The sequence below is a fragment of the Eumetopias jubatus genome, unplaced genomic scaffold (genome assembly GCF_037043125.1).
Source record: "Eumetopias jubatus isolate StellerSeaLion01/CBP00866 unplaced genomic scaffold, mEumJub1_p1.0 scaffold_12, whole genome shotgun sequence".
Taxonomy (NCBI): Eukaryota; Metazoa; Chordata; class Mammalia; order Carnivora; family Otariidae; genus Eumetopias; species Eumetopias jubatus.
The window spans coordinates 81,817,427-81,842,619 of record NW_028274818.1 but is presented as its reverse complement, the minus strand read 5'-3'; the positions used below and the strand labels follow the sequence as shown (position 1 = coordinate 81,842,619).

General features: G+C 49.8%; 1 protein-coding gene across 1 annotated transcript in view; it reads right to left on the bottom strand.

Annotated features, from left to right (window-relative positions):
* LOC114219869 (BOS complex subunit NOMO1) overlaps nt 1-25,193 on the bottom strand; it is a 54,067-nt gene that overhangs the window by 17,597 nt on the left and 11,277 nt on the right. Inside the window, exons 7-23 of the mRNA XM_028117487.2 lie at nt 23,892-24,044; nt 23,269-23,406; nt 22,853-22,942; nt 20,048-20,153; nt 19,706-19,856; nt 15,260-15,434; nt 13,749-13,890; nt 12,347-12,478; nt 11,188-11,324; nt 9,617-9,704; nt 7,606-7,669; nt 6,731-6,826; nt 3,869-4,087; nt 3,694-3,776; nt 2,665-2,824; nt 2,413-2,539; nt 813-926 (exon numbers count right to left, since the gene is read on the bottom strand). Of these exons, the coding sequence (XP_027973288.1) occupies nt 813-926; nt 2,413-2,539; nt 2,665-2,824; nt 3,694-3,776; nt 3,869-4,087; nt 6,731-6,826; nt 7,606-7,669; nt 9,617-9,704; nt 11,188-11,324; nt 12,347-12,478; nt 13,749-13,890; nt 15,260-15,434; nt 19,706-19,856; nt 20,048-20,153; nt 22,853-22,942; nt 23,269-23,406; nt 23,892-24,044 (2,175 nt within the window). The remainder of the gene's footprint in view (nt 1-812; nt 927-2,412; nt 2,540-2,664; nt 2,825-3,693; nt 3,777-3,868; nt 4,088-6,730; nt 6,827-7,605; nt 7,670-9,616; nt 9,705-11,187; nt 11,325-12,346; nt 12,479-13,748; nt 13,891-15,259; nt 15,435-19,705; nt 19,857-20,047; nt 20,154-22,852; nt 22,943-23,268; nt 23,407-23,891; nt 24,045-25,193) is intronic.

Below are 25,193 nucleotides of genomic sequence, written 5' to 3'. Positions count from 1 at the left end.
GGGGGGCGACTAAAGTCATGAGGGACGGGAATGTGGCCACCAGAGCTCTGGGCCTTCCTGCACAGACAGAAACGGTGACTGACTCTCCAGTAAACGGGTGACAGCGACAACAATGACAACTCTAACAGCCAGCATGAGGTGCCCACAGTACTTCTGTGAGGTAGAAACCAATTTAAATGTTATAAAGAAACTGAGGCGCAGAGAGGTCAGGTAAATTCCCAGAGACGACACAAAAAGTAAGTAGCGGAGGGAAGATTCGACGCCGCTCAGCGTATGATCTTTCAGATCCGCCTCACTGCCTGCAGGCAACGTCCCTGTAGCCGTCACTTTGTTCCCAGAACTCAAAGAACGGCCGAGTAACGTATGCTTCCCGAGTCCCCACCGGTCAGGGCCCCAGACGACATCTTGAGCGAGACGGTGCCGTCCTCCCGCCACAGGGACCATGGTTTGCAGAAGAAACACAAGCTAACTCCCAAATAAGGCTCGGCATCATCGACACCGCGAGGCTGCGCTTTAGCAGAGAGATGACTAGGAGAGGAGTCGCTACAGCCAGGGTCATTAATTATACTGTCGCCGTGACCAGCCGGCAGCCAGAAAACACGATGTGTCGACGGAAGGGAACGTGAATCAGCAACATCAAGTTCTAGTAAGAGCAATACTCTAATTACATTTGGTCCCCTAAGAAACGTAAAACACTCCACACCGCGGCCCTGTTCTCACGTTGTCAAGCGGTACCTGAGTCACGCACGCCGTGTCCCCGCGCTCCGAGGGAGGGGGAAGACCGGCAGGCGGTCAACTACAGGACACCTTACCAGGTTGGAGAACGTCAGAATGCCATTGTCCTGAGTCAAGAGGTTGGAACGAAACATGCCGCCGCTGAGGGATAAGAGGACACCGGGGAGGGGCTGGTCATCCTCGGCCTTTATCTGGGGGTGAGAAAGGAACAGCAGAGCAAGGTAGACTCCTCTCACCCACAGAAGAGAAGATCTCAAAGGTCAAGGGGTCACTCTTCTGGGTTGTGTTTCTTGTGATCCGCTGGGGATCTAGTCTAGTCTAGTCTTTGTCCCCAGGGGTAACTCATATTAAGAGTTTGGCAGGCAGCCTTCCAGAACTGCCGCTGTGCCCACACAAGCGAATAAGCATCACGGCTGGTGCTGACTGACTTCGTGGCGGAGGGGGGAGGGGGAGGGCAGGGGACTCAAGCGTGGGGCCCCGCCACACGTGTGCCCCCTCAAACACCGGTCCCTGCGTCCTGCTCTGCCAGGCCACACTGCCTGCCGTACTGTGTCTTCACACACACAGCCTCCTAAAGCAGGGGGCGGCCAGCCACGGCATGCAGACTGGCCACCTACCTTTGGGACAGAAAAGGTGGGACCATCAAAGCATCCTGGAACATGTGTACCTATGTGCACTCATGGTTTCCTCTATTCCTAGGGGAACGGTTGGGACATCGTGCACTCGGAATTCGAAATGATGCCACCACGCTGCACGCCAAAGTAGCTGTGACCACTTACAGTTCTGTGCATCATCCATGCGCAGGGCCCTATCCGTGCTTCAAAAAATGGACATTGTCTTAATCACTGCGAATCTAACCTAAAACCCAGTGTTTCTATGGTAACTTCCTTTGCATTCCTCAGTCACTGCTGAAGTTGGGCGTTTCTCGTACATTTATCAGTCACTTGTATGACTTCTGCGAATTGCCTTTTCCTCTACTTTGCTGTTCTTTTTTCTACGGGGTTGTCATTTTCCTATCAATTTTAACAGCGAGACCTTCCATTCCTGGTAATCTGGGGTATTACTTATGGTATAAAGAGTTCTTCCTGGTTGGAATGCCTTTATAATTTGCTTTAAAATGCATCCTGCACAAGAGAATTTGAAATCGGTATGTGATGTCATCTGTGCTTCTTTTCCTTGAACCTCTATGTTGAAAATATTCACACTCAAGGACCTCCAAACTTGACTCTGGACACCACACAGCATGCTTCTTCCCAAGAACGATGGAGGGAAGACAGAAGGACATCAAATACCACTCTAGAAACATTCTGTCCTTTTATACAGGACACAGTTAAGGATGAGAGTTTAAAACACTCACCAAAAGGTATGCAAACAAGCTAAAGTCAATAGGTCTCCAAATTACGCTGGGTGAAAGGAAGCTCCCTAAAAAGAGTACATCCTGTATGATTCCATTTGGGCAAACTCTAGAAAATGCAAACTAATCCACGGTGACAGAAAGCAGATCAGATCAGATCAGCAGGGAGGGGTGGGGTACAAGGAAACTTAGTGGGGTACCAGATTGTCACTGTTTTCATGGGTGTACCCATATGTTGAAATGATCAAATTATATGCTTTATGTGCACTTTACTATATGTCAATTATTATACCGCAATAAAAATGATTTTAAAAACGTGTTACCTCAAAGCTTACGCCGGCCAAAGCGTATGCCTTAAAGTCTCCTACGGTTCCTTCCACCGCGGTCAAAACGTAGCCTTCCTTCTGTGAGGACACAGTGTACTCCAGGTCACTGTGCAGGGGCCCGACACTGGACAAAAAGCAAGCAGATGCTGGAGATGGCTGTGCATCACACCTGCGGGAGGCCTCGCCAGCCCCGTGGAAGCCTGGGCTCCCCACCTGGTCCCAAGCAAGTGCTTCTTCTGGGGGGCTTACCTATAGGCACCTCTGTCGTCAGTGAAGACTGTGATCAGGGGTGAGCTTGCCCCCTTTTCACTGATGACAATCTCAACTCCCTCCAACTCTGGGTGGATCTGGCCTTCCAGAAATAAGCCAACTTTCCCATGGATCTCAATCAGCTTCCCTGGGCAGCTTTCTACACAGGGAACAAACAGAAGAACAGGACTTAGCTGTCACGGGAGGGGGCATTCTGGTTGGGGAGATTCCCACTAACGAGGGGCCTGAAATAGATAAGCTAGTTCCAAATGAGGTTAATATATAACAGAAACGGCAATAATTGGGCAACCCAGGCCTCCATCCCTGAAAGGCCTTGCTCAAGGGCTGGGAATGTGAGCAGATAAATCTAACAAAGGCTGGGTTCTCACTACCCCTCTCTCTCCGTTGTCACAAGACCTTTCTGGCAGGTAAGAGGCTATGCAGCAGGACCCGAGGCGGAGACCTACCCCAAACAGGCTGCCTGCCAGAAAGCCACGTTATTCAGTTATTCAGTACACCCTCCTTCCAAACGCAGACCACGTAAATGCCCAGGATCTAATGAACCCATAACGCTAGAGGAAATGGTCGGAAGCCAAAAGACAACTATTCCACCAGCCATCACTTCTAATTGTCCGGTCCCAAGAAGACCCTCCCTCACCCCTACCAACAAGTATAAACACCATGAAGAGTTCAGACACACGATGGCTAATGCTCACATTTCAACAAGTGACGGCTTTGCTTTTTCACCTGCCTTTTGGTGGCAAACTAAAACTGCAGGGGAAACAGTTGGTAGCCCTTCTCCAAAGAGATGGCCCAAATTCTAATAACCGGAGTTACTTTCATCGATGGAGACCTTCCATTCACTCATTCACTCACTCGCCAAGCAGTGACAGTTCTGTGCCAAAGGGCATTTCGGGAGCCTTATTACAGAGACGGCTTTGTGGGAACGATGACACAGAATATGTTTTTAAATGCAGGTAGAGGAACGGTTGCAGAGATGTGTCTGGGGCTCACTGAGTTGACATTTACCTCCACTGACGGTGGCTTCCATGGACGGGGGGTAGAAGAGCAGCTCTTTAGACGAGGGTGTCACAGTGATTTTCTCTCCAGACCTAAGAGGATGGAAATACTTCCATGTGGCTAGTTCTGCCCTCCGCTGGGAAGGCCAGCAGAACGGAGGACAGCACAGAGACAGGGAGCTTACCGTGCCCAGTAGGAGAAGTCATAGGAGAAGGGGCCCTGTAGCTCCTCCACCATCTCCTGGACGGGGGGCTTGGCCCTCCCTCCCCCTGCATCTTCCCTGCCGCTCTTCTCCCGCTCCTGCTTGCGGCTCTCAATCTCGGCCCACTGCTGCTCCCTCCGCAGCTCCTGCACAGACTTTAGGGGGCCCAGGACCAAGGCGGGTTCACTGTCAATGGATGACCTGGAAGAAAGGAAGGAGCAGCCAAGAGCAGGTGGTCACCTATCCCTGTCGTCGGTGGCAATATGACATTTTGACAAGGACTCATCGGTAAGGAAGAAACCAAAGCCCGTATAGCGCCACCACGGCGGCACACTCTGTTCCTGGTTTGAACACACCGATCGTTTTTTTAAAAAATAAAAACTGAACGTCTTTGTGATGGCAGCAGGATCAAGTAGCTCTTGGCTGGGATGAAGTAAGAAAACGTCTCATTTCCCGTAGGACGTGGAGGTCTTTGCACGCCACCATCTTTTTTCATTCAACCCTAAGTGAGAGCACTCTGCTAGAGAACGGGTAAGCTGGACAGACGGCATTCCCTAACCAGGTGGAATCCACATTCCGGTGGGAAGAGGCAGACGGTTAACAGAAAATAAGGTCAGGTTAAGTACAACAGAGAAAAATAGAGCAGCGTGGAAGGAAAGAGTGCTGGGATCGTGGGGGTGCTGTTCTTTATTGGGCTCCCCGGCGGAGGAGTACAGTGGGCAAGGAAACAGCAAGTTCAAAGGCCTTGGAGCCTGGGCGGGAGCTCCCCTGGGGAGACAGCCAGAAGACTGAGGTGGCCTGGGCAGAGGGACCCAGGGAAGAATGAGACGGGTCACAGGGTCGCCGGGCAGCAGGTGTTAGACTAGGGTTTCGCAAGCCTTGGTGTGGACCCTGGATTTCACTCGGAGTGGGATGGAGAGCCACGGGAGTTGCAGGCAAAAGCATGACATGATCTCTACTTCAAAAGGATGAATTCTGCCTTCCGCATGGAAAACAAACTGTCATGAAGCAAGAACCCAGACAGGGAGGCCAGGCAGGATGGCTGTGGCAATGATCCAGGCAAGAGACAGTGGCTCAGACCAGAGTATGGAGGGGAAGTGCTGAGAAGGGACAAGATGGCAGGCATATTTCAACTGTAAAGCCAAGGATCTGCACATGGACTGGTTGGGTACGGGATGCAGGAGAAAGAAGAGTCAAGGACCACCTAGAAAGATGACAAAGAGTGGGTCTGGAGAGGCCAAAAACCAGGAGTCCAGTGTGGGATCCGGTGAGCACGAGATCCCCAGGAGGGATCCGGGCAGCCATGTCCAGCTGGAACATGCATCTCATACAATCCCCAGCACAAGCAAACAAAAGCCCCTCTGAGGCTACAAAAATGAATTCAATAAAGACTGAAAATAAGGTAATATGGGGTCACGACTGGTAAGAATATGAATTTCTAGTCCCACCAGGAGCTGCTACGTTCCAAGCAGGAGAACAATAAAAGGCATTGTTCCAGCACCAGACACAGTCCCGGGCCCACAAGAAACACTCCCACGTCCATCTCCTAGACCCCGGGCTACCCCGGGGAATGGGGTACCCCTTCAACCCACTCTCCTCAGTCAGAAGTCGAGGGCTGTCCCCAACACTCATCCCACCTGACCCCACTGGTCAGCGCGTTGCCACATCCTGTCAATTCCATCTGCTCAACAACCCTCCCAGCCGCCCAAGGCTCCCCAGCCCACTACCAGCCATCTGGCTGAACCCCCATCAGCTCCTACCGTCTGGCTGAACCCCCATCAGCTCCTTAGTTGACTGTCACAGTGACATCAAGGGATGTCCACCTGTGGGCTTCTTCTACCTGCTCACTCAGCAGTGAGGGGGAGCTTTCTGAAGCAAAAAGTCATCTCTCTACTTAAAACACGTCATAGTGTCCATGTGACAAAGCAAAGACCCTTAACACGGGCTGGCGCTACCGGCCTGCCTCTCCTGCGGGCCCCCCCAATCCTCACGGGGGCCCAATACAAAGCCCTCATCGTAGGTGCAACCTCACAGTTCCATGTGCGACACCCAGATGAGTGTCTGTGTCCCCTGTGAGATTCTAAGTCCCACGAAGGCAGGGGCTGACCCTGAACACCAAAGACTCTCCACAGACATTTTCGGCACACGTGGATGAGTTGAAAAGGCGGTGGACAGAAAGATGGAGACACAGCTGAGAAGGTCCCCCTCTTACCGTAAGATAAGAGGGGGAGAAAGTTACTCAAGGTTTCCACTCTCTCTCACAAAGACGTTCATGTGGCCAAAATTCTTTCACTTCTCGAGAAAATTGGGGTGTCAGATGCACCTCACCACACTGTAAAAATTCCTCTCAAAGGGGACATTCGCATGAACCTGACCCTCAGTGAGGGACTGCCTTTCATATAGTTTCTCCCTCACGACCCTGCGTATATCAGGTGTCATCTCTACTTGCCCAGCCTTCAAGAAAAGGTCTCGAGAAAAATAGGCAATTTTTCTGAATTCACTAAAACACCTGAAATACAGTGAATAAGGCAGAGATTTTTTTTTTTCCGCCTTAGCCAAGGCAGGGAGTGTAAAGGGTTCAAACAGAAATTTAAGGCACAGAAACGAGTTGTCAGAAGGCTCTCGCTCAATCCACAGTTAATTCCAGAATCATAAAAGGAGAGGACCAAGGCTGTGGTGAATTTACGGCTATGCCATGTAAGAGGGAAGGCCGTTTGCATACGCACCTAGAGATAAGAAATCAAAAATAATTTCCAGAGTGTCTGTTAGAGAAGTCCCCCAGCCTCGTCCACCACCAGCCCCGCCCCCGACCGTGCTCAGATCACCGCGGAGCACGAGCCTTACTTGATCGTCACAGTGACATCCATCATTTTGTCAGTGGTGATAGTTCCAAGGACATGGTGGCGAATGGCTGTCAACGTCAAGATACTGGGTGACGACCTATAAATTAAAGTGGAAAGAAAACACCAGCAACATCACCCAGTTGTTTTTAAAGGATCATAGACACACCCTTTATGGGCAACCATCCTGACCCTGAAATATACTACATGAAATTGCTCCAAGTTAGGGGTGAGGTAACTCCTGACACACCTATCAGTGTTTAAAAGAATAAACTAATTTTCCGCTCCAAAACTTGACACCTCCAATTCCTGGTGAAACCCTCCAACGTGTGTAAAAAATGTAAAAATGGGAGGCTGGAGTTTGAGAAACTCCCACCACTGAGGGCTGGAAGATTTAACCAAAATGATATTTACACCACTTGAAAACTTCAGCCTTCCATCTTGGGTTACAGAATTCTGGGGAAAGAGATCCCAGCTCCAAATCCTCAATAATTTATCCAAGTGTTGGGATGCCTGGGTGGCTTAGTCGGTTAAGTGCCCAACTCTTGATTTCGGCTCAGGGTCCTGAGATCGAGCCCCGTGTCGGGCTCTACGCTGGGCACGGAGTCTGCTTAGGATTCTCTCCCTCTCCTTTTGCCCCTTCCCCCCCTCCACTCACGCTCTCACTCTTTCTAATAATAATAATAATAATAATAATAATAATAATAATTTATCCAAGCGTCTTAAAATCCTTACATGGAAATTCTTTTTAATACCTAACTTTACCTCTTCCAGAAAAAAACTCCTTTGTTTATCAGAAATAACTGAAGAAGAAGTGTGCACCCACTCTACTCCAGAGGAGGCTCACACACACTACGGGGCGGTGAACACCCAGCTTACGTGTCATAGGTGTAGAATGCTTGCTCAAACCGGTGGCAGGAGCGAGGGGTCACCTTATACACACCTGCAGCCAGGAAATCAAAAGTCATTTTCAGAGGAGGGTTTCTATCACACTGAGCACTTCCAGCACTGAAAATCTACAGGCAGCACCTCTCACCTGAACACACACACAGAGCAGATGTGCAATAATGGGACCCAAGATGCCTTTTCCACTGCCTATGGAAGCTTCTTCCCAACAACCCGGTCCATTTCATGGCCCCTCACAAGCTCAGGATTTCATCTTCCATAACTGAACAACTCACACTAGTTTCATCTGCCCAGACCAAGCTAACAGGGACGTGCACACGAAAAAGAACAGGAAGTACATTTCTACCGCAAATGAGACCGAGAATTTTCCACTTAACAGATTCTGTTAAAGATCCAAAAGATAACCACAGCCTGCCCTCCTTCCTAGAAATATTCCTAAAATGGAGCACGGAGCAGAGGAAGGCCCAGAAGTTTATGGAACGATTGCAGAGGACACTTTTATGCCACAAGCCTACATAGGGTAACAGCTCCGATTAGGCGCCTAAGTCATTTGCTGGAGGAATACAGTCAGTTTCAGGACAGAGTGAAGCCTAATGATTTATTCCCCCAACGGTCACTAACCCACCTTTTGGCCATGCTTCCTACAAAAACCTGAAATGAGTACCAACTACCTCTGTTGTTTTCATCCCACCGAGGAAGTGCTTGTGCCATTACTAGCAGGCAAAACACTTGGGTTTCTCCGTTCACTTTGTTCTTTCACCCTACAAATGTTGACAGAGCACCAGCACCCACTACAGGCCAGTTATCGTGCTGGGGACAGCTACACGGCGGGGAAGAGCGTGTATTCTATCTCGAGAACCAAGAGAAGTCACTGAATTATTCACCAGGAAAATGCAAAATAAAACCACCATGAGCTGCCACTTCATGCCCACTGGGATGGCTACAATCAAAAAGACCGTAACGGATGTTGTGAGGAGGCGGGAAAACGGGAACCCTTGTGCGCTGCTGGTTGGGGACACCCACGGGCACACACGGCCCCTTCAGAAAACTGTTGGGGAGCTTCTTAAAAAATGACACATAAATTTACCCTATGATCCAGCAGCTCCATTCCTGGGTATCTAACGCAAAAGAAAAACAGATGTCCACACACAGACTTGGACGCAAACGTTGTTGGCAACATTATTTATAAGAGCCAAAAACTGGGAAATGTCCACCAACCGGTGAGTGGACACATAAAATACGATCTATCCACATGAGCATATTCAGTGATGTCAAGGAACAGACCACTAATACCTGCCCCAACACGAACTTCAAAACATTAGGAGGAACTTGAAAAATGTGCTGAAGGAGACAGACAAAATACCATAGGACTTCACGTATATGAAATGTCCAGAAAAGACCAATCCATAGAGACAGAAAATAGATTAGTGGCTGCCTGGGGCTGGGAGCAGAGATTCACTGTAAACATGCATGAAGAATATCACCAGGGGGATGAAAATGCTCTAAACCAGATTACGGTTATGGTCGCATAATTGGGTAGGTTTACTAAAAATCCCTGTATGTTGTAAATGGATGAATTTTATGGTCTGCAAACTGCACAACAAAGTTGCTCCAAGGGGAGAGAAGCCACTGAAGGATTTTAAGCAAGGTGGGAGATGGCCCAATTTTTATGTTCAAAACATCACTTTTAAGGAGAGGTCACTGGCCCGTGGTATAGTATTTTTCAAGGGGAATGGGCCCAGCTGTCTCTACCCAACTCAAACCCGGAGACCAGGAACGCTCTCCAGCCCCCTGGCTCTAATTCTCTGGGTTGAAACACCACTCCCTCCAGCGGAAAGAGACAGAAAAACCAGGGTACGCTAACCACAACCGAAATTGATAGCCTGACGCAAAGAGAATCCAGGGAGGAAAAAAAGGCCTTTACCACAATCCTCGGTGCCTTTCCATTCTCTAACTCAGAGCCCATCAATCCTTCCAGACTCACCAGGCTTGGACAGGCAGAATCGGTTGACTCCTTTGGAGAGGTTATAAATCCCCACGTTCTCAGGTCCATTTCCATCCTGATAAAATTCCTAAGGGACCAAAGCCAATACAATGACTTACTAGGGGAGATGGAGACACCGAGATGATTAATAATATTTCTGTTTCTGAACCAGTCATGTGTTGTACCCATTAATCATCTGAGCAGTTGGGTGCCACAGGAAAATTAAAACCCTTCAAAAACTTCCCACAAAAACATGCTCTTTTTCATTCAATCAACTAATATTTATTGAGCACCTGCTATGTGACAGACCCGGGGCTGGGCCCTGCTGGCTGACGTGGCTCCTGCACTCAGGGGGCTTACGTTCTAATATGGGAAGACAGAAAATCAATGTGGTCAACAAAGAAATGAGATTTCAGCTAATAAGTAATAGCGCGGTGGGCCGAACAGCCAAGGAAGCGGGACAGAGCGGGAGCGCAGCAGGAGCATCTCGGCTGGCTGGGCTCAGGGCAGGACCTCTCCTGAGTAGGCAACATCAGGGCTACAGCCTGAATGATGAGAGAAAACCAAGCACGCGCACCGCTGGTAAAGATGACTGAGGGAAGCGCATGTGCGAAGGCCCAGAGGAGGGAACAAGCGCGGTGCGGAGGTGGAAACAAGGCTGGTGTGCCGGGGCCCAGGCAGCAAGGTGGAGAGAGAGGTAGGAGGCTGGGGGAGGGAAGGGCCTTGCTGGCCACTGTTCTGGAATGGGGATCTTGTCCGAAGGGAAACAGAAACCCGCTGAACAGCTGAAGGAAAGGAACAATCTCCTAAATGTCTACTACTTACTCTCAACTGAGTACCAACTAACCCATCTCCTGGAACCACACGGCTTGTGGAGCATTTGTCGTGAACCAGTTAGGGCAGTCAACTGGCCCTGGAAACACAGGCTGCCAGCCCTCCAAGGGTCTAACATGAGTGGTGGCTTAACTGCCGCTTGCCTTAGTTTCTCCACCGGAACCCGACAATGACATCTGCCATCGCCAGAAGCCAAAAAGTTCTATAAAACTCATGAATGGGCCAAGACGGGCCCACACAACCTGTTCTCTTTCCTGAAACCCAAGGGGCACACTGCCTGTCAGGGAGATTCCATCGACAAGACCGTAAGATCCGAGCCGCTCCATCCTCTGCCCCGGAATAAATATACCAGAGAAAGTGACTCGGCGGCACCTATTAATAATAATAATAGCAGTGTTCACCGGGGACACCAAATACAGAAGAAGTTTCCTTAAACTTCACTACAACCCCGAGAAGTGGGTATTACGATCCCAGGGCTACAGAAAACCAATGTGCTCCACACGACAGCTGTCCCAAGTCACTCATCTAAGTTAGAATTTCAATGTGGGGCTAGGACAAGAAAATCTCCCAAAGGCATCTTTCCGCCAAGGGGTTTTAAAAGCTCCCTGTGCTTTCCTGAATTGGAGGGTGAGTGGAGGGCAGACAAGGATATTTGACTTAACAATGGTTAAAATCTCCTTGGTATGCTAGTACCTTCCCGCTTTCCAAATAAGAGAACCCACACGAGGCAGGCATACCAGAGTAATTGCGTGAGACAGGGAACATCGCAGCATGTAGCCCGTCTGCCTAAACTCAATCGTTGACACGTCGTCCTCCAGAACCTCCACCTCCAGACTCTTGTTTTTCCAGCACCAATCTTCATGCATGATGCTTACTGGAAAAGCCACAATTACAGACACACATGGGCACAGAGCACATCACCTCCCTGAGTAAAAACTACAAGGACTTAATTATTTTTAACGTGTATGCACATATATGCACGTGCGCGCACACACGTAACTGGTGATGCTCAGGACAAGTAAGTACTAAAGAGAAAAATGAAACCCGTGCTCATTAACATCAGCAAGAAAGAAATTCGGTGGCATCTAAAGAGCATGCTCACAAGTAAGATATTGAAGGGGCAGCAAACTTTTCCTGTAAAGGGCCAGAGAGTAAATATTTCCAACTCTGCAGGTCGTGCAAATTTTCAAATCTGCCTTCGCAGCACATAAGCAGCTGTTGATAATACAGAAGCAAATGGGTGTGGCTGTGTGTGAATAAAACTTTATTTATAAACACAGGCAGTTGGGCCCCCTGCCATCGTTTGCCAACACCTGACAGAACAGAAAATATAAGTTCCCAGATAAAACAGCCTACTTTATAAGCTATTCACTACCAAGAGGCTCTAAACTGAGCTGTGAAAAAGCAGAAATACAGCCAACAGGTGGCTTCTCGAGAACAGAAGGAAAGGGAAGCAATGCTGACCAGCACCTACTGCTTCCAGATGCTGTACACACTGTATTTCATTTGGTTTTGCACTCTCCAGAGAGGCCGTATCACTCCTGTTTGAGAAGGTGAGACTGAGTCTCAGGGAGATCACACAGCTGCTAAGGGTGGGGGACACATCAGTGCCATTTCATGCTCTCTATTCGGGCACTTAGACATAAAAATGGCACGAATGAGGGCACCCTCCCCAAACAGCAGACGCGCGTGGGTTGTCCTGACAAGGTGGCAGTGAGGGCAGGAACAGCCATTCCTGCATTATCCCCCATTGCTAAATAACGCACGTTCAAGGTCAAGGGGTGAGGAAGACAAGTAAAGGTATGCAGCTGGGGTGCAATTCGAGAGCTGGGCTTGGGAAAGTTCTGAAAGACAGGAAGTACGTGAGGGCCGCGAGATGCCGCCTTTGGGTCTTACTTTTGTATTTTCCGGGAAGCACGTTGTCAAAGGTGAACGTCATTGAGTTGACCTTGCCGGAGAGCTGGAGGCTCCGCTTCTCACCCTGGCGGCTCACGGACTGCAGCATCACCAGCAGGTCGCCACAGGTGTCTGCAGAGCAGAGACAAGAGGGCCTCGGGTGGCTGCCCTCGCCAGCCACGGCCCAGCCTCGAACCCTCCACCCCGGGGTGCTGCTTGCCACCGCTTACGTCCCGAAGGGCAGTGACAGCAGGTTTCCTTTCCAGCCAACATGCATCTGCTCGGCCCTAAGATGCCTCCCTTGTGCAGGTCATCAGTGCCAGACAACAGAGTCACCGATGGTGAAAGCCACCCCATCGTCTATTGAACAGCCCCGTGCGAGCACAGAAGACAGGAGAGGGAAAACAAGATTTCAGAGCGCCTGCTAAGTCAGATGGAAGGTGAAACGGGGGAATGGGTATTTATGGAGCACCAGAAGCCAGAGAAAGAGGACAGAATTTCACTGAATGCCCACTTCATTCCAGGTGCAGAACTGGGTCCTCTGTCATCGTAATAATATTACTCATAAGAGCAAAGGTTTACATGGCTCTTGCTGTGTTCCAGGTCCTCCTCACACAGGCTATACATCCACTAATTCCTTTGATCCTCACAACCACCCTGCGAGGCAGGTATTGTCATTACCTGCATAGTACAGATGAGAGACTCAAAGCACAGAGAGGTTAAGTAACTTGCTCCACGTCACACAGCGAGGGTGCAAGCCCATGCAGTCTGATCTCAGACTCTATGTTCTTAACATCTGTGCCACGCTCCCTAACCTGACCCTGTTAAAGCCTCACTAAGACCTTCTGAGAGACACAGTATTCCCATTCTACAGAAGAAAAAACAGGCTGAGCTTACTGTCTCACAGCTGGAAAGTGACCGAGCTGGGAAAAAAGCGACCTATGTGTTCTTTTAGGAGCCAAAGCAAAAATACTGCAAGGGAGGGTTGCCTGGGCGGCTCAATTGGTTAAGTGTCTACCTTCGGCTCAAGTCATGATCCCTGGGTCCTGGGATCGAGCCCCACATCGGGCTCCCCGCTCAGCGAGGAGTCTGCTTCTCCCTCTCCCTCTCCCTCTGCCTGCTGCTCCCTCTGCTGTGCTCTCTTGCTCTCTCTCTCTGGCAAATAAATAAATAAAATCTTAAAAAGAAAAAAAAAATACTGCTAGGGAAACATTTCTAGTGACTTGCCGTGTGACGCTTACTCAGAAAGAACCGTATGCAATACGGATTTGAAAATCACTTCCAGGCGCGGTTTTGGCATTCACCTTGAACACCACCTGACAGGGAAAAGCTCACCAAGATCCCACTTCCAACTGCCTACTTCTCTGAAACTATCTATTCTCGCTTTCACCTGACACCTTACCCAAACAAGAGACTTTCCCAGAAACTGATGCCAAGAACTGCACAAAGGCCACGTCCATCACGGGCCTATCGGTCACAGCAAGAGGGAACGTCTGCGGCTTCAAGGTCAGTCCCGCTCTGGTCTCCGCCTCAGGAACCACCACCTGCAGGGTAGGGACACACAGGACGACGTCAGTGTCTACGTCAAGGTCGCAGCTCCCCCTGCCTACAGGGCACCAGAACATTCACCCGGGCCCAAGGCTAAATATTTGAAGGACAGAGGTTCACTTCTAGGCCTAGTTTTATAATCACAACAAATCCTCAAACAGGCCATGGGAAGAAAACGTGTTTCTCCTCAGATACAAAAGAACTAGCCTTCGGCCCTGCCACAAAGCACACGGAAGTCTATCCGGCATAACACCACAGAGGCACATGGCTGTCATCGGTCACCTGTACCCTGGGTGGAAACCATACTAAGCCCCAGAAACTTCTCCTGGCTTGAGGTCACTCACGACATAAGCTATGAACCTGTCAACGCTATGTGGATGTCCAGCCTGGCTGACTCAGGCCACTTTCTTCTTTTTCTTCTGTGTCCTTTCTTAGGCTCAGAAGAGGGACCAGGGAAGAGCACAGCGGTCACCTATGTCCTCCCTAGTAATGATGACATCCCAAAGCTGCCCTTCCTTGGAAAAGTCCCTTGTACTTCGAAAGGGCTTCCAAAGGCTTGTCAGCGTGGCCAACTTCACAAGAGCTGGCTGCCTGGTAAAGAGCTACGAGCTCACACACCACACTGTTCAGTGGAAGCAGGGAAACCAATCTCCTCACGGGGGGATCCCACCTGCTCTAGAGGAGAGCACAGTCTTGGGGGACCCTTTCCAGCCCTCTCTGTCCCCTCACCTGCCCTTCGTCAGGGAGGAAGAGCAGCTGACTGGACATGTGAGGGCCTGAGCGCCACTGAGTCACAGTCTTCCCTGTGGGCAGGGCCCTGTCACTGAGGCACAGTGGGGGGCTGACCTCTGGCTCTCTCTCCTCTCTTGCCTGCCACCCCCACCTGTGCTCAGGCCTTCACCCTCACGGTGAGACCACAGATACAGGGTCCCCCCAGCTTCTCCGCCTGCCTCAGTGGAGAAGTCAGATGGTGCCGGACCAGCCATCTTCAATTCAGGGTGAGGTGGAGAAACACCAGCTCTACCCTGGCCTCGGGCACCAAAAGCCATGCACTGTGGGCTTGCCATTAATAAAGGGGACTTATGGATAGTCTATAGTAGCCAGAAGCCTTAGAAGGTGCAGGTGTGATTGGCAGCCTGGAGCAAACTCCTAATAAACACCGCACCTGGGAAAAAAAGAGGCCTGTGTATCATTTCCAGACTGGGTGACTGTCTGCTCTACAGTGGCATGCAGGAATGTAAAGACCTCAAAATAAGAAACTGGGAGTAGAAATGCTCCGTCACCCCAATCTGGCTAATAATAACCCTTTAAAAAATCATTGCCTCTTTTTTCCAAATATCTTAAATAGAACAAAACTCATCATACCTGGACTTTGTAGGTCCCCGGTTTTGCTTTAAAACAAAATGATCCATGAGCATCCGTCTCCACGGTGACCAAAGACTTGTCCTTGTCCTGAGATGACAGGACAACTTTGTATTTACTCATCTGCTTGACAGTGTCAGGGAAGCGAATGATTGATATCTGGCCACAGACACTGAACCTGCAACGACGGGCCCATTCATTCCAGCGTGAGAACTCAATTACCACAGGAAAGGCACTTACCAACCCAAACGACGCATCCCTCTTCCTGTCCCAGTCCCAGGGACTAGTTTAACCCTGATGAAGAGGCCGAAAAGAACCCAAATGACTCCGGCTTCAAAAAGCAACCTTTGGAAGGAAGATTGAACCTCTCTCTGTATAAGGGACAAGGCACAGCGGAGGCCCACAGCGGGGCGGTTTGTGAGTTCCACATGACATCCGCAGTGCCCCAGCTGAGGAAGCAATTTTCAGGAAAATCTGTCGATGATAAAAATGCTTCAGGTAGGGGCGCCTGGGTGGCTCAGTTGGTTAAGCGACTGCCTTCGGCTCAGGTCATGATCCTGGAGTCCCGGGATCGAGTCCCGCATCGGGCTTCCTGCTCAGCAGGGAGTCTGCTTCTCCCTCTGACCCTCTTCCCTCTCGTGCTTTCTATCTCTCATTCTTTCTCTCTCTCAAATAAATAAATAAAATCTTTAAAAAAAAAATGCTTCAGGTAAATTGGATCGTTGATGGTGCAGCAGAAGCCTTTAAGCAGCCTAAAAACCCATGGCATTGCCTAGGCGAAACGGGGCAGGGGCATCAAAGACACCTTCCTCGCCTGTGATTATATATAATTTGTGGATAAAAGCAATCGGGAAGACGGGAACAGAAAAGGTAATTAAGTTTAAAATAATTACAAAGCCAAAACTGAACTCCTTACGAGCGGGGAGCCACAGAAGCGACCTAGACTGAGAGGCCCCTTTCAGGTAATGACTCGGATCGGAGGCTCTCGATAAGCAGTGTGCACGCTGATCCAAAGGGCTCATGGAGCAGCACGTGAGAGGCGCATCCCCAAGCTGGGAAAGGGCAACAAAGACCGTCAGCCTCAAGTGACATTCTTCACTTCTGAGCTCCTGACGTGTTAAAGTGTAATAAGGCACCACGGCTGGAGGCCGTCACTGCATCCTCAGCTGACGAAAGGGTATATTTTCTAATCTTAAAGAATCATTCTGGATAAAAATCAGTTGTTTCTTGTGACAGAAAGATGGTAAGGGAAGGCGGTTTCGATGTGGGATAATTAGGGGTACTCTCGAGGCTTGGAACACCCACCCTGCTGCAAATAAAAAGGGGTGGGAGACTGTGTGTGTGAACTCTGAGAATGAGGACAAGCCAGTCATCTCTTCAGAGCGAAGTGACTAGCCCGCCACCATAAGCCACAATCCTGAGCAGGGGGCAAGGAATGAGGGTCCGCACGTGCCCAGGCCAGCCAGCCACCTGTTTCTGTATGGACCGTGGGCTAGGAATGCTATTCCTACTTTTACTTCCACCTTTTTTTTTTTTGGAAAGAGGCAGGTGGGCAGAGGGAGAAAGAGAATCTTAAGCAGACTCCCTGCTCAGGGAGGAGCCTGATGCAAGGCTCGATCTCACGCCCCTGAGATCACAACCTGGGCCGAAATCAAGAGTCAGATGCTCAACCGAATGAGCCACCCAGGCACCCCTAATTCCATACTTCTCAAGGGTTAAGATGGACAGAAAATCAAAATAATAATAATATCATGACACATAAAAACCATATGAAATTCACATCTCAGGGTTCTAAATAAAGATTAATGGGAAAACAGCCATGCCCGTCCATTTATGACTTGGCTATGCTGGGTTTTGTCACAGAGGCCGTATGGCTCGTGGGAAGCCTACAATATTTATTCTCAGGACCTCTACAGAGAAAGTGTGCAGGCCTCTGATCTAGATTTGAAGGCACACATTTTGGTTCTCACTTCCCCCTTTCTGGGCACTTTCAGAGTAAAAGAGCAGAAAGGGAATAGTGATGAGTTATCCTTAAGGACCTTTCAGATTCTCTCTTGATTTGTGTACACATCACAGGGAATGTCACCTTATTTGTCCCAAGCTGAACCTCTCTGCTTCTCTAATATTTTAACCATCCGGCCTATTTTAGCTCATATTCTCAAAGAGAAGTGTCCAGCTACCCCAAACCTCAAATGTTTATTGGTTTTAGTTTAAAAAAACTAAACTAAAAAGCCAGCAGGACAGTGTTTTGTTATGCTGAATCCCTTAAAAAGTGATTTGTGTCAACAAATTCCTTCATCGGGGTTTAATACATGTATGGATAGAAATTCGTAATTCTGGTGCATTGCGAGATTATTCTCATAACCATTTAGACAGAAGTCAAAGCATTTCCTTCTCAAATAAATGGGGAATTTTTTTTAAGTAAGAAATATGAATTAATTAAAAGGCAAATGTGCTATATTGGCCTAAAAGGGAGATGAATTTTCCCAAAGATGCTCAACGAGTATTGTTTTTCTTTCTTTGACCCAAATATTCCTCTTTAAGGAAAAAAATAAATACAAATACATATCCCCCTCTCCATGAATAACAGCTCCTCCATGTACACAGTTACTCAAATAAGAAATCTGGGACCCCCACAGCACAAGGCCTGCTGACTCCCTCCCCACATTATCTGTCAAACCCACCTACTTCTTTTGCCGTCCCCTGACGGCCTCGGAACATGCTGTTCCCACTGCACGGGAAGTGCCTCACTTAGCTAACTGCGAGTCCCTGTGGCTCAGTGACCCAGTGAGGGCCCTCCCAGGGCCCCGGCACTCTTTCCTGCACACGTACCGGAAGAACTTACCATCCCAAGTTACTCAGCTCGAGTCTGTCTCCCCAGGAAGATGAAAGCCCCATCTCTGTCACACTAGTTGGGTTCACTGCTACACACCCAGTCTTTGTCACAGCACCTCACCCAGAGCAGTTGCTCAAAAACATTTACGAAGGAAAAGGAGGCAGGGTGCGAATCCAAAATGATTTTCTGAGCTCTATCGCGACAGAGACAAAGTACCAGGTTCCACCGGTGATGTACTTCCTAATCACCCAGCTGTCACAGAATCCCTCACCTTGACCCCCACCTGTCTACAGAAAGTCACCTACACCTCGTCAGTAACCAAGCCAACAGAGCATGCTTTCGGTGCTCAGCTCCTGGGCCTCCCTGACCGTCAGGCACGCCCTCATACCTAAAACCTGCTGCCTGGATCCTACTGAGGCCACCCCTCAAACGCCGGCCTGCTGTTCTAATTCTGCCTGCTCTTACACATCTAAGGTTCTGGCTGCCACCCCGCCCTGTCTCCCCGAGTCCCAGTCTGTCCGGGCATCTGTCGAAGAGCACCACCTAGTGGCCCTGCTGAACCCTGGGCACCCAGCAGGCTCCTCTCCCCGCCCATCGCAGGGGCGCCACAGCCATCCTGCTCCTCAAACTGGAAACCCCCAAATACTTCTCCAGCCCACCCCTGATTTCCTTATCAGGCGAGCCCTCATCAAGTCTGTTTTCACGCCCCCTGCACCCCAGTCTTGTCCCCTTTGGAGTTCATCCCCCACCATGGCTGCCAGGGAGCCTCGCTGCAAACAAAAATCTAAGCATGTCACCTCCATGCTGAAAATTGATCATTGGCCCCCTGACCCCTGGGGGAGAAAGCCCCATTCTTCCAATGGCGTGGGACGAGGTCCTCTGAGCCCGGCCCCTCCAGCCCCGTCACGCTCCCTGGCCTGCCCCACGACACCAGGTCATATGCTCCCATCCACAGACGCTGTGGGGCTCTGGACTGCGTGCCTTTGCTCATGCCGCCTCTCCCCAGGGAGGCCCCGCCCTGCTCCGTTCAAGCTAAGAGTTCAGTGAGCACCCAGTGCCGTCTGAGAGAGAGAGGGCGGCACCCCCATGCTAGAGGTGACGTAACACGCAGCTGAGAGAAGGACCCAAGATCCGATGCCGAGGCCTGGGTCCTCTGCACCACGCGGCATCCCCGTAGGATAAAACCACCCAGATTCAACCACCGCATGTGCCTTCACATCCTCACAGTACGTACAGCAAAGCCGGAAGAGCTGCCCCACGGACCGGAAGCACCTTACAACAAACTCTCTCTCAGGCACCTGTACTATCTTCCAAAGTCCTCAACAGTTAAGCCGTGCAAGGTCTTACAGATGTGAGGTCAGATGGGAGAGGTCTTCCTCTAACTCAGACCCATGTTAACTTGGAAGCAAGACCACGCTCCCTAAGCAGCCACGAGTAAGTACCTTCCGTTTGTAAGACTTAGCACTAATCTCTCTCAGGGGGCCAGCCTGAATTTCTCACAGGCATCTAAAGCCCGATGTGGATCCTTGGCAGAAAGACACAGTCAGATCGAAGGTAATTTTGTCCTCCAGCGTCCACACTGGCACTTCCAGACCCGGACACGAGGACCTCACCCTGTTGCAATGATGTCAGCCAGCTGAGGCGTGTTCGGTGCAATTTTGATGGTGACAGTCTCAAAGTAGAGGTGTTCTTTCTGAGCGTGGATGGTGTACGTCCCAGTCGTGATGTTCTCCAGGCGGAAGGAGCCATCGGCTTTTGTTTTGACTATAAAACAAAAAGATGCCAACGGAAGATGAGCCAAACACAACCGTACATCCCCTCCATCGACACAAGAATGCTTGAGGCAAAAAACTGGCATATTTTCACAGAATCATTAAGACTGTTTCCTTTCCACTTCTCTCCGTGATCAAAAACGAGCACTGGGAAAGTTTCCGGGGGCCAATGCGGCTGCCCACCTTTGATCTGGTTATTCAGAGTGACTACTGCCTCTGGAACACCTTCTCCTTCGGGCCCGTTCAAGACCCTCCCGGTGACAGAGAATCCCATGACGTGGAACACGGGCTGGAAGATGAAGAACAGGAAGAAGGTTCACAGGTGCCCGAGTGCAAAAGCCTTCCTTATTCGCGCACGCCGCCGCTCGCGCACGCCGCCGCCCGGCTCAGACGCCCACGCCGGAGCCCGGTAGGCCAGCCAGACCTCCCCCCTGCTCCCCAGCTCCCCCAGCTCGTGCTGCTCCCACACCGCTACACCTTTCCCGGACTCTGTCTGCATGCTTATACTCCCAATCCATGGATGTGTGTCAAATAACTGAATAAAAAAGATCTATCGGCTTACCAACACCCCCCCCCGCCCAGTTAAAGATCACAGAGTCAAACCTGAGAGGGCAGCCCCCCTACCCTTGTTCCCATCCTGCCTCCTCCCCTCCAGATGCCTCCGTTCTGGTGAACCGCACCACCCTCCCGTCTCCCGACCTCAAACCCCAGCGTCACCTGGGACCCCTCCCCACACTCCGACCTCAAATCCCATGCATCCCACCCCACCCCCGCAAGGGGGCCCGTCTGTTCCCACCACAGCCCGAATTCAAGTCCTTGTTCACTTGGCCTAGGCCGCTCTGGGCCGGATTTACCCATGTCTGTGCCCCCGCTCGTGAGCACCGTGGCTCTGTTCTTCCCGGAGTCACTGTGGTCCAGCCACCCTGATCTCTGGGTACTCGAGCTGATCACATGCGTGCACCACAGGCACTCCTCACGTGGGCCTCTTATACCAACTGCCCTCTCAGCCTGGATCATTCTCTCCCACATCTGGAGAAGTTCGGGGAGGGGGCCGCTCCTTATCATCTCAAACCATCTGAGCTGAATGGTTTCAGCTCAAACCATTGCTACCTCTGAGAAGCCTTCCCTATCCATCCCATCTCAGGGGCCCCTGACCCTGCCTCCCACCCCAGCCACTCCACAATCACACTAGCCTATCTTGTTAGCTTCGTCAAACTTTGCCCAATAACTGAAATGTCCTTGATTGATTTGTCTGTCGACCTTCTACTAGTATATAAGCTCCATGAACATAGTGACCTTTCCTGTCTTAGTCAGCTGGTATACAGTAGGTACTCAGTAAAACACTTGCTCAGTCACTCACTCACGAATGAATGAATGAATGCACGCAGACACACAAAAGCGTTTGAGAGAATTTCTAAAAAATTAACTGGCTTTTTAAAAATCCAGGTAGTCCTTCTTGATCCTTCTGAAAAGATGTGGTTTATCCACGTACTGATTCCTCTATTCACTCAACGACTACTTTTACGAGACACCTACTCTGTGCCAGGCGCTAAGTCACATTACAAATACGTGAAGAACGAGACATAACCAATGCACCTGACCTCATGCAGCTTACAGGCTGCTCTCTGAAATTTCATTCATGTCTCTGCTTAGAAACTGGTATTTGGTTGAGATCTGGGAATGCCCCTCCCCGCTCCCCTGCCCCATCCTTCTGTGCAAGCCCCCTGAAGGAAGCAAGGACACCTTCTCACCCCTAGCCACCTCCAGTGTGCACAAAACCATCAAGAGCTTTACGGAATCTTAAAAAGCCATCAGAACCCCACTGAGCATGTGACCTAAAAGCTTGCTCCTACCAACTGCAGCTACTTCAACACAGTACTGCAACATTAAATGCAACATTAAAAGAATGCGATTAAAATCTAATTTTTTCAATAACTGGAACACTGGGAGGTCCATTCATGAAAGACTGTTATTTTCTTTGGGGGATTTGCCCTATCTGGCAAATTTTCTACAGTAACCATTATCCGTTTCTGTAATTAAAGATACAAATGCGATGGAAAACACATTTGCTATCTATTCTAGGATCCAGGGAGTTTGTCAGGCCATCCATCACCCCACCTCTCACTCCCCATCCCTGCAGCCCAAGCTCTCAGCTCCCCCCTGGTTTCTGGCCACAGCCTCCCAACTGGTCCCTCGCTTGCACCTTGCCCCCTGCCAACCTCTTCCCAGCATGGCAGCCAGAGGATCACACCTCTCCCGCTCAGACACCCAGAGTGGCCCACCGGGTCCTGTACAGTCTGCCCCATCATCTCTCCCTGCCTCACTCCCTCCATGCCAGCCACTCTGGCCCCCTAGGGGTCCCCCATGCCCTCTAGGCACACTCCGGCCCCAGGACCTTTGCTCCTGTCACTCTCTCCGTCTTAAACACTCTTCCCACAGATGTCAGTGAGGCCCCCGCCTCTCCCCTTCCCCCAGAAGCTGGTTGCTCAAACATCACCTTCACAGCGAGGACTTCCGGAGAGCACCCGGGAGAACTGTGACCCATCTCAACCTGGGAAGTGTGTCACTTCCCTTCTTGCTTTATTTTTCTACAGAACACCTTCTAATATACCTAATTTACCTATTCATAAGCGTACTGTCTCTTTCTGCCATGGAGCGCCAGGAAAACAGAAATGTGTGCCTTTTGGGGTCCCCACTGTCCGCCCACCCCTAGAACAGTACCTGAATCGTCTGAGACTGGCACTCAATAAATACCTTTCGTTGAACGAAGTAGCTATAACTGGACTCCACTTTCTCCACGTGAAGAAATTACGTGAGAGTGGATCCCAGGCTACAGTGGAACTGAGCACGAGAGTCTGGTTTTTTTCCAGCAGCCCAGCCCTTCTAGACAAAATATTAGTTGTTTTCTTCTCAAACATGTTTGCGACACCTGTGCCCAGGGATGGGAAACTCGAACACCTGTCCCTCCAGAAGGCAGGGAGGTCTCACCTCAATTTTCAGGCTGTCATGTTCCACCGTAAAGTCGCGTCTGGAAGGAGCGACATCAAAGGTAATCCTCTCTCCTCTATAGAAGGGAATCTAGAAGGAAGGGTCTGTGCGTTACTAAGAGCCAACCACACGAGTCAATATTAATAACTGGCCCAGCAGGTCATAAGCGACAAGGGGTTCGAGGCAAGCCCAGAGAAACTACTAATCCTAACTGCTGCTGATCTTAAAAGAGGAAAGCCCACACTTTTTGCAGCCATTACTGAAGGGTCAGTCTCGTCCTAAATAACTACACTAAATAAAATGGTCACGAAACTGTAAGGCAATCACTTACTCCCCTTAACGCCCCAAACGGCGTCGACTCCCGCGGTGTCTAAAGAGTCTAAAACATACAGAGAACGCAAGTCTCCTCCACTCACCACAGTATAGTCCCCACTTGGCAAGGAATAGAAAGAGAATGAGCCATCTTCTTTGGAGACCGCATAGCACAAATACACCAGACTCTCCTCTTGGGGCTGGAAGCCAGGCACTGGTGAGATGCTGCAGCCCAGGACATCCTATGCCGGGAGAGAAAATGAGGTCCTTTTCCCCTCATATGTGCTGATTATCATCAAACAGCCACACTATAGGGAAATTCTTCCAAGTTTCATGTCACAAAATACGTATTTCTGAACAGGGCATAGTAGTGGAGATAAAATGAACAACTTTTACACTCAAGTTTTGAGAAGTTAAAAACTGGCACAGTCTTCTTGGGGGGAAAAAAAAGGACGTGATTGTCCTTCCCTACAACGGGTCACCATTCTGCAGACCAGAAAATGGAGCCAGGAAGGGCAAGTGGCTGGCCCACACAGCAAGCGAGAGGCATGCGATGTGTCCGCACCTGGCTCTGACTGGGCTCCTCCCACCGCAGTCCACTCCCACCACAGACACCCAACTTCTGGTGAGTCATCCAAGAAACGCAATGCTCTTAAATGTTCAGACTCTACATCCACCCTGGCCCCGCCCCCGCAATCTCGTCTGTTCTCCGCTTTTCTTTACTTACCTCTTTGGAAACCACTGATGAAAACAGAAGAAACTTCACCCCTTTCATGGGCTCCCCGTCGCTGCGGACAGAGCCAGACACATTGTAGCCGGCCACTATGAGGGGGCTGACGGCGTTGGCATTAGAACTGGTTACTCGCACAGTGGTGCTCGCCTGCAGAAGAAGGGGACTTTACCTTCCCAGACAACAAACCCTCACACATTGTGTAACAACCACGAAGACGTGCTTAAGCTAAAATATTAATTAGGCGCGGTGCCCAGGTCGGTTAAGCATCTGCCTGCGGCTCAGGTCATGATCCCAGGGTCCTGGGATGGAGCCCCGCGTCGGGCTCCCTGCTCAGCGGGGAGTCTGCTTCTCTCCCCCTCTGCCTGCCGCTCTGCCTACTTGTGCTCTCTTTCTAATAAATAAATAAAATCTTAAAAAAATAAAATAAAATATTAATGGGGGGAAGGAACATAGAAAGCTGGGAACGTAGTAGGATCACAACCACGTGTTTGTGAGCAAAATGAACTGAAAGGAAATGTGGCAAAAGGTCAATCACCAGGATGATTTCCTTTGCACGGTTAACACTTTACCTCTTTGACACTTTTCCACCTTCCAAATTTTCCACCTTGTCACTCTTTTACGCTGTTTGATCTGCTGCGATTTTTGAAAATGAGCGTGCTCTACTTTTTTCCATGTTTAATGGTATATGTGCATGGAATTTTAAAGCTGTCAAAGCACAGTTTACATAGAAAAAAGTGCGCAGAGTCTAGGGGTCCAGAGCAGTGATCTTCACAAACTGAACACTCCCTGTAACCGGCACCCAGAAGACCCCTCACACTCATTTCCAGGTACTAGCCGCCAAGGGCAATTGTTATCCTCACTCTCAACAGCGTGCTCTACTTGGAAACACAATCTTATGTTAATAGACTCAAATTCCTTTATACATACGACTTACAATATAAGCCTTAAAATTTCTTCGAATCGTAATATATAAGCCATGAGTTTTAAATAAAACACTTTTAACCCCCCGAAAACCTGCACTCATAAATAGTATACAGGTAAGTCGAGGTGTGAAACTATACCATCAATTATAGGGCTTAAAACCTATACAGGAAAAACTGAATTAACAATTCTAATAGTTCCTTAGCAAGAATGAAACACAGCCTCAAAACTAATATAAAAGTTAATGTGTCGGAATGTCCTTTAAACCTTACTTCAATTTGTTTTCCTGTAGTGATTACAAAACCTCACCTGGTCTGTTTCTTCCTTTTTTGATCTTTTATCGTAAACTATTTCCGCCAAATACCACTCGGAAGA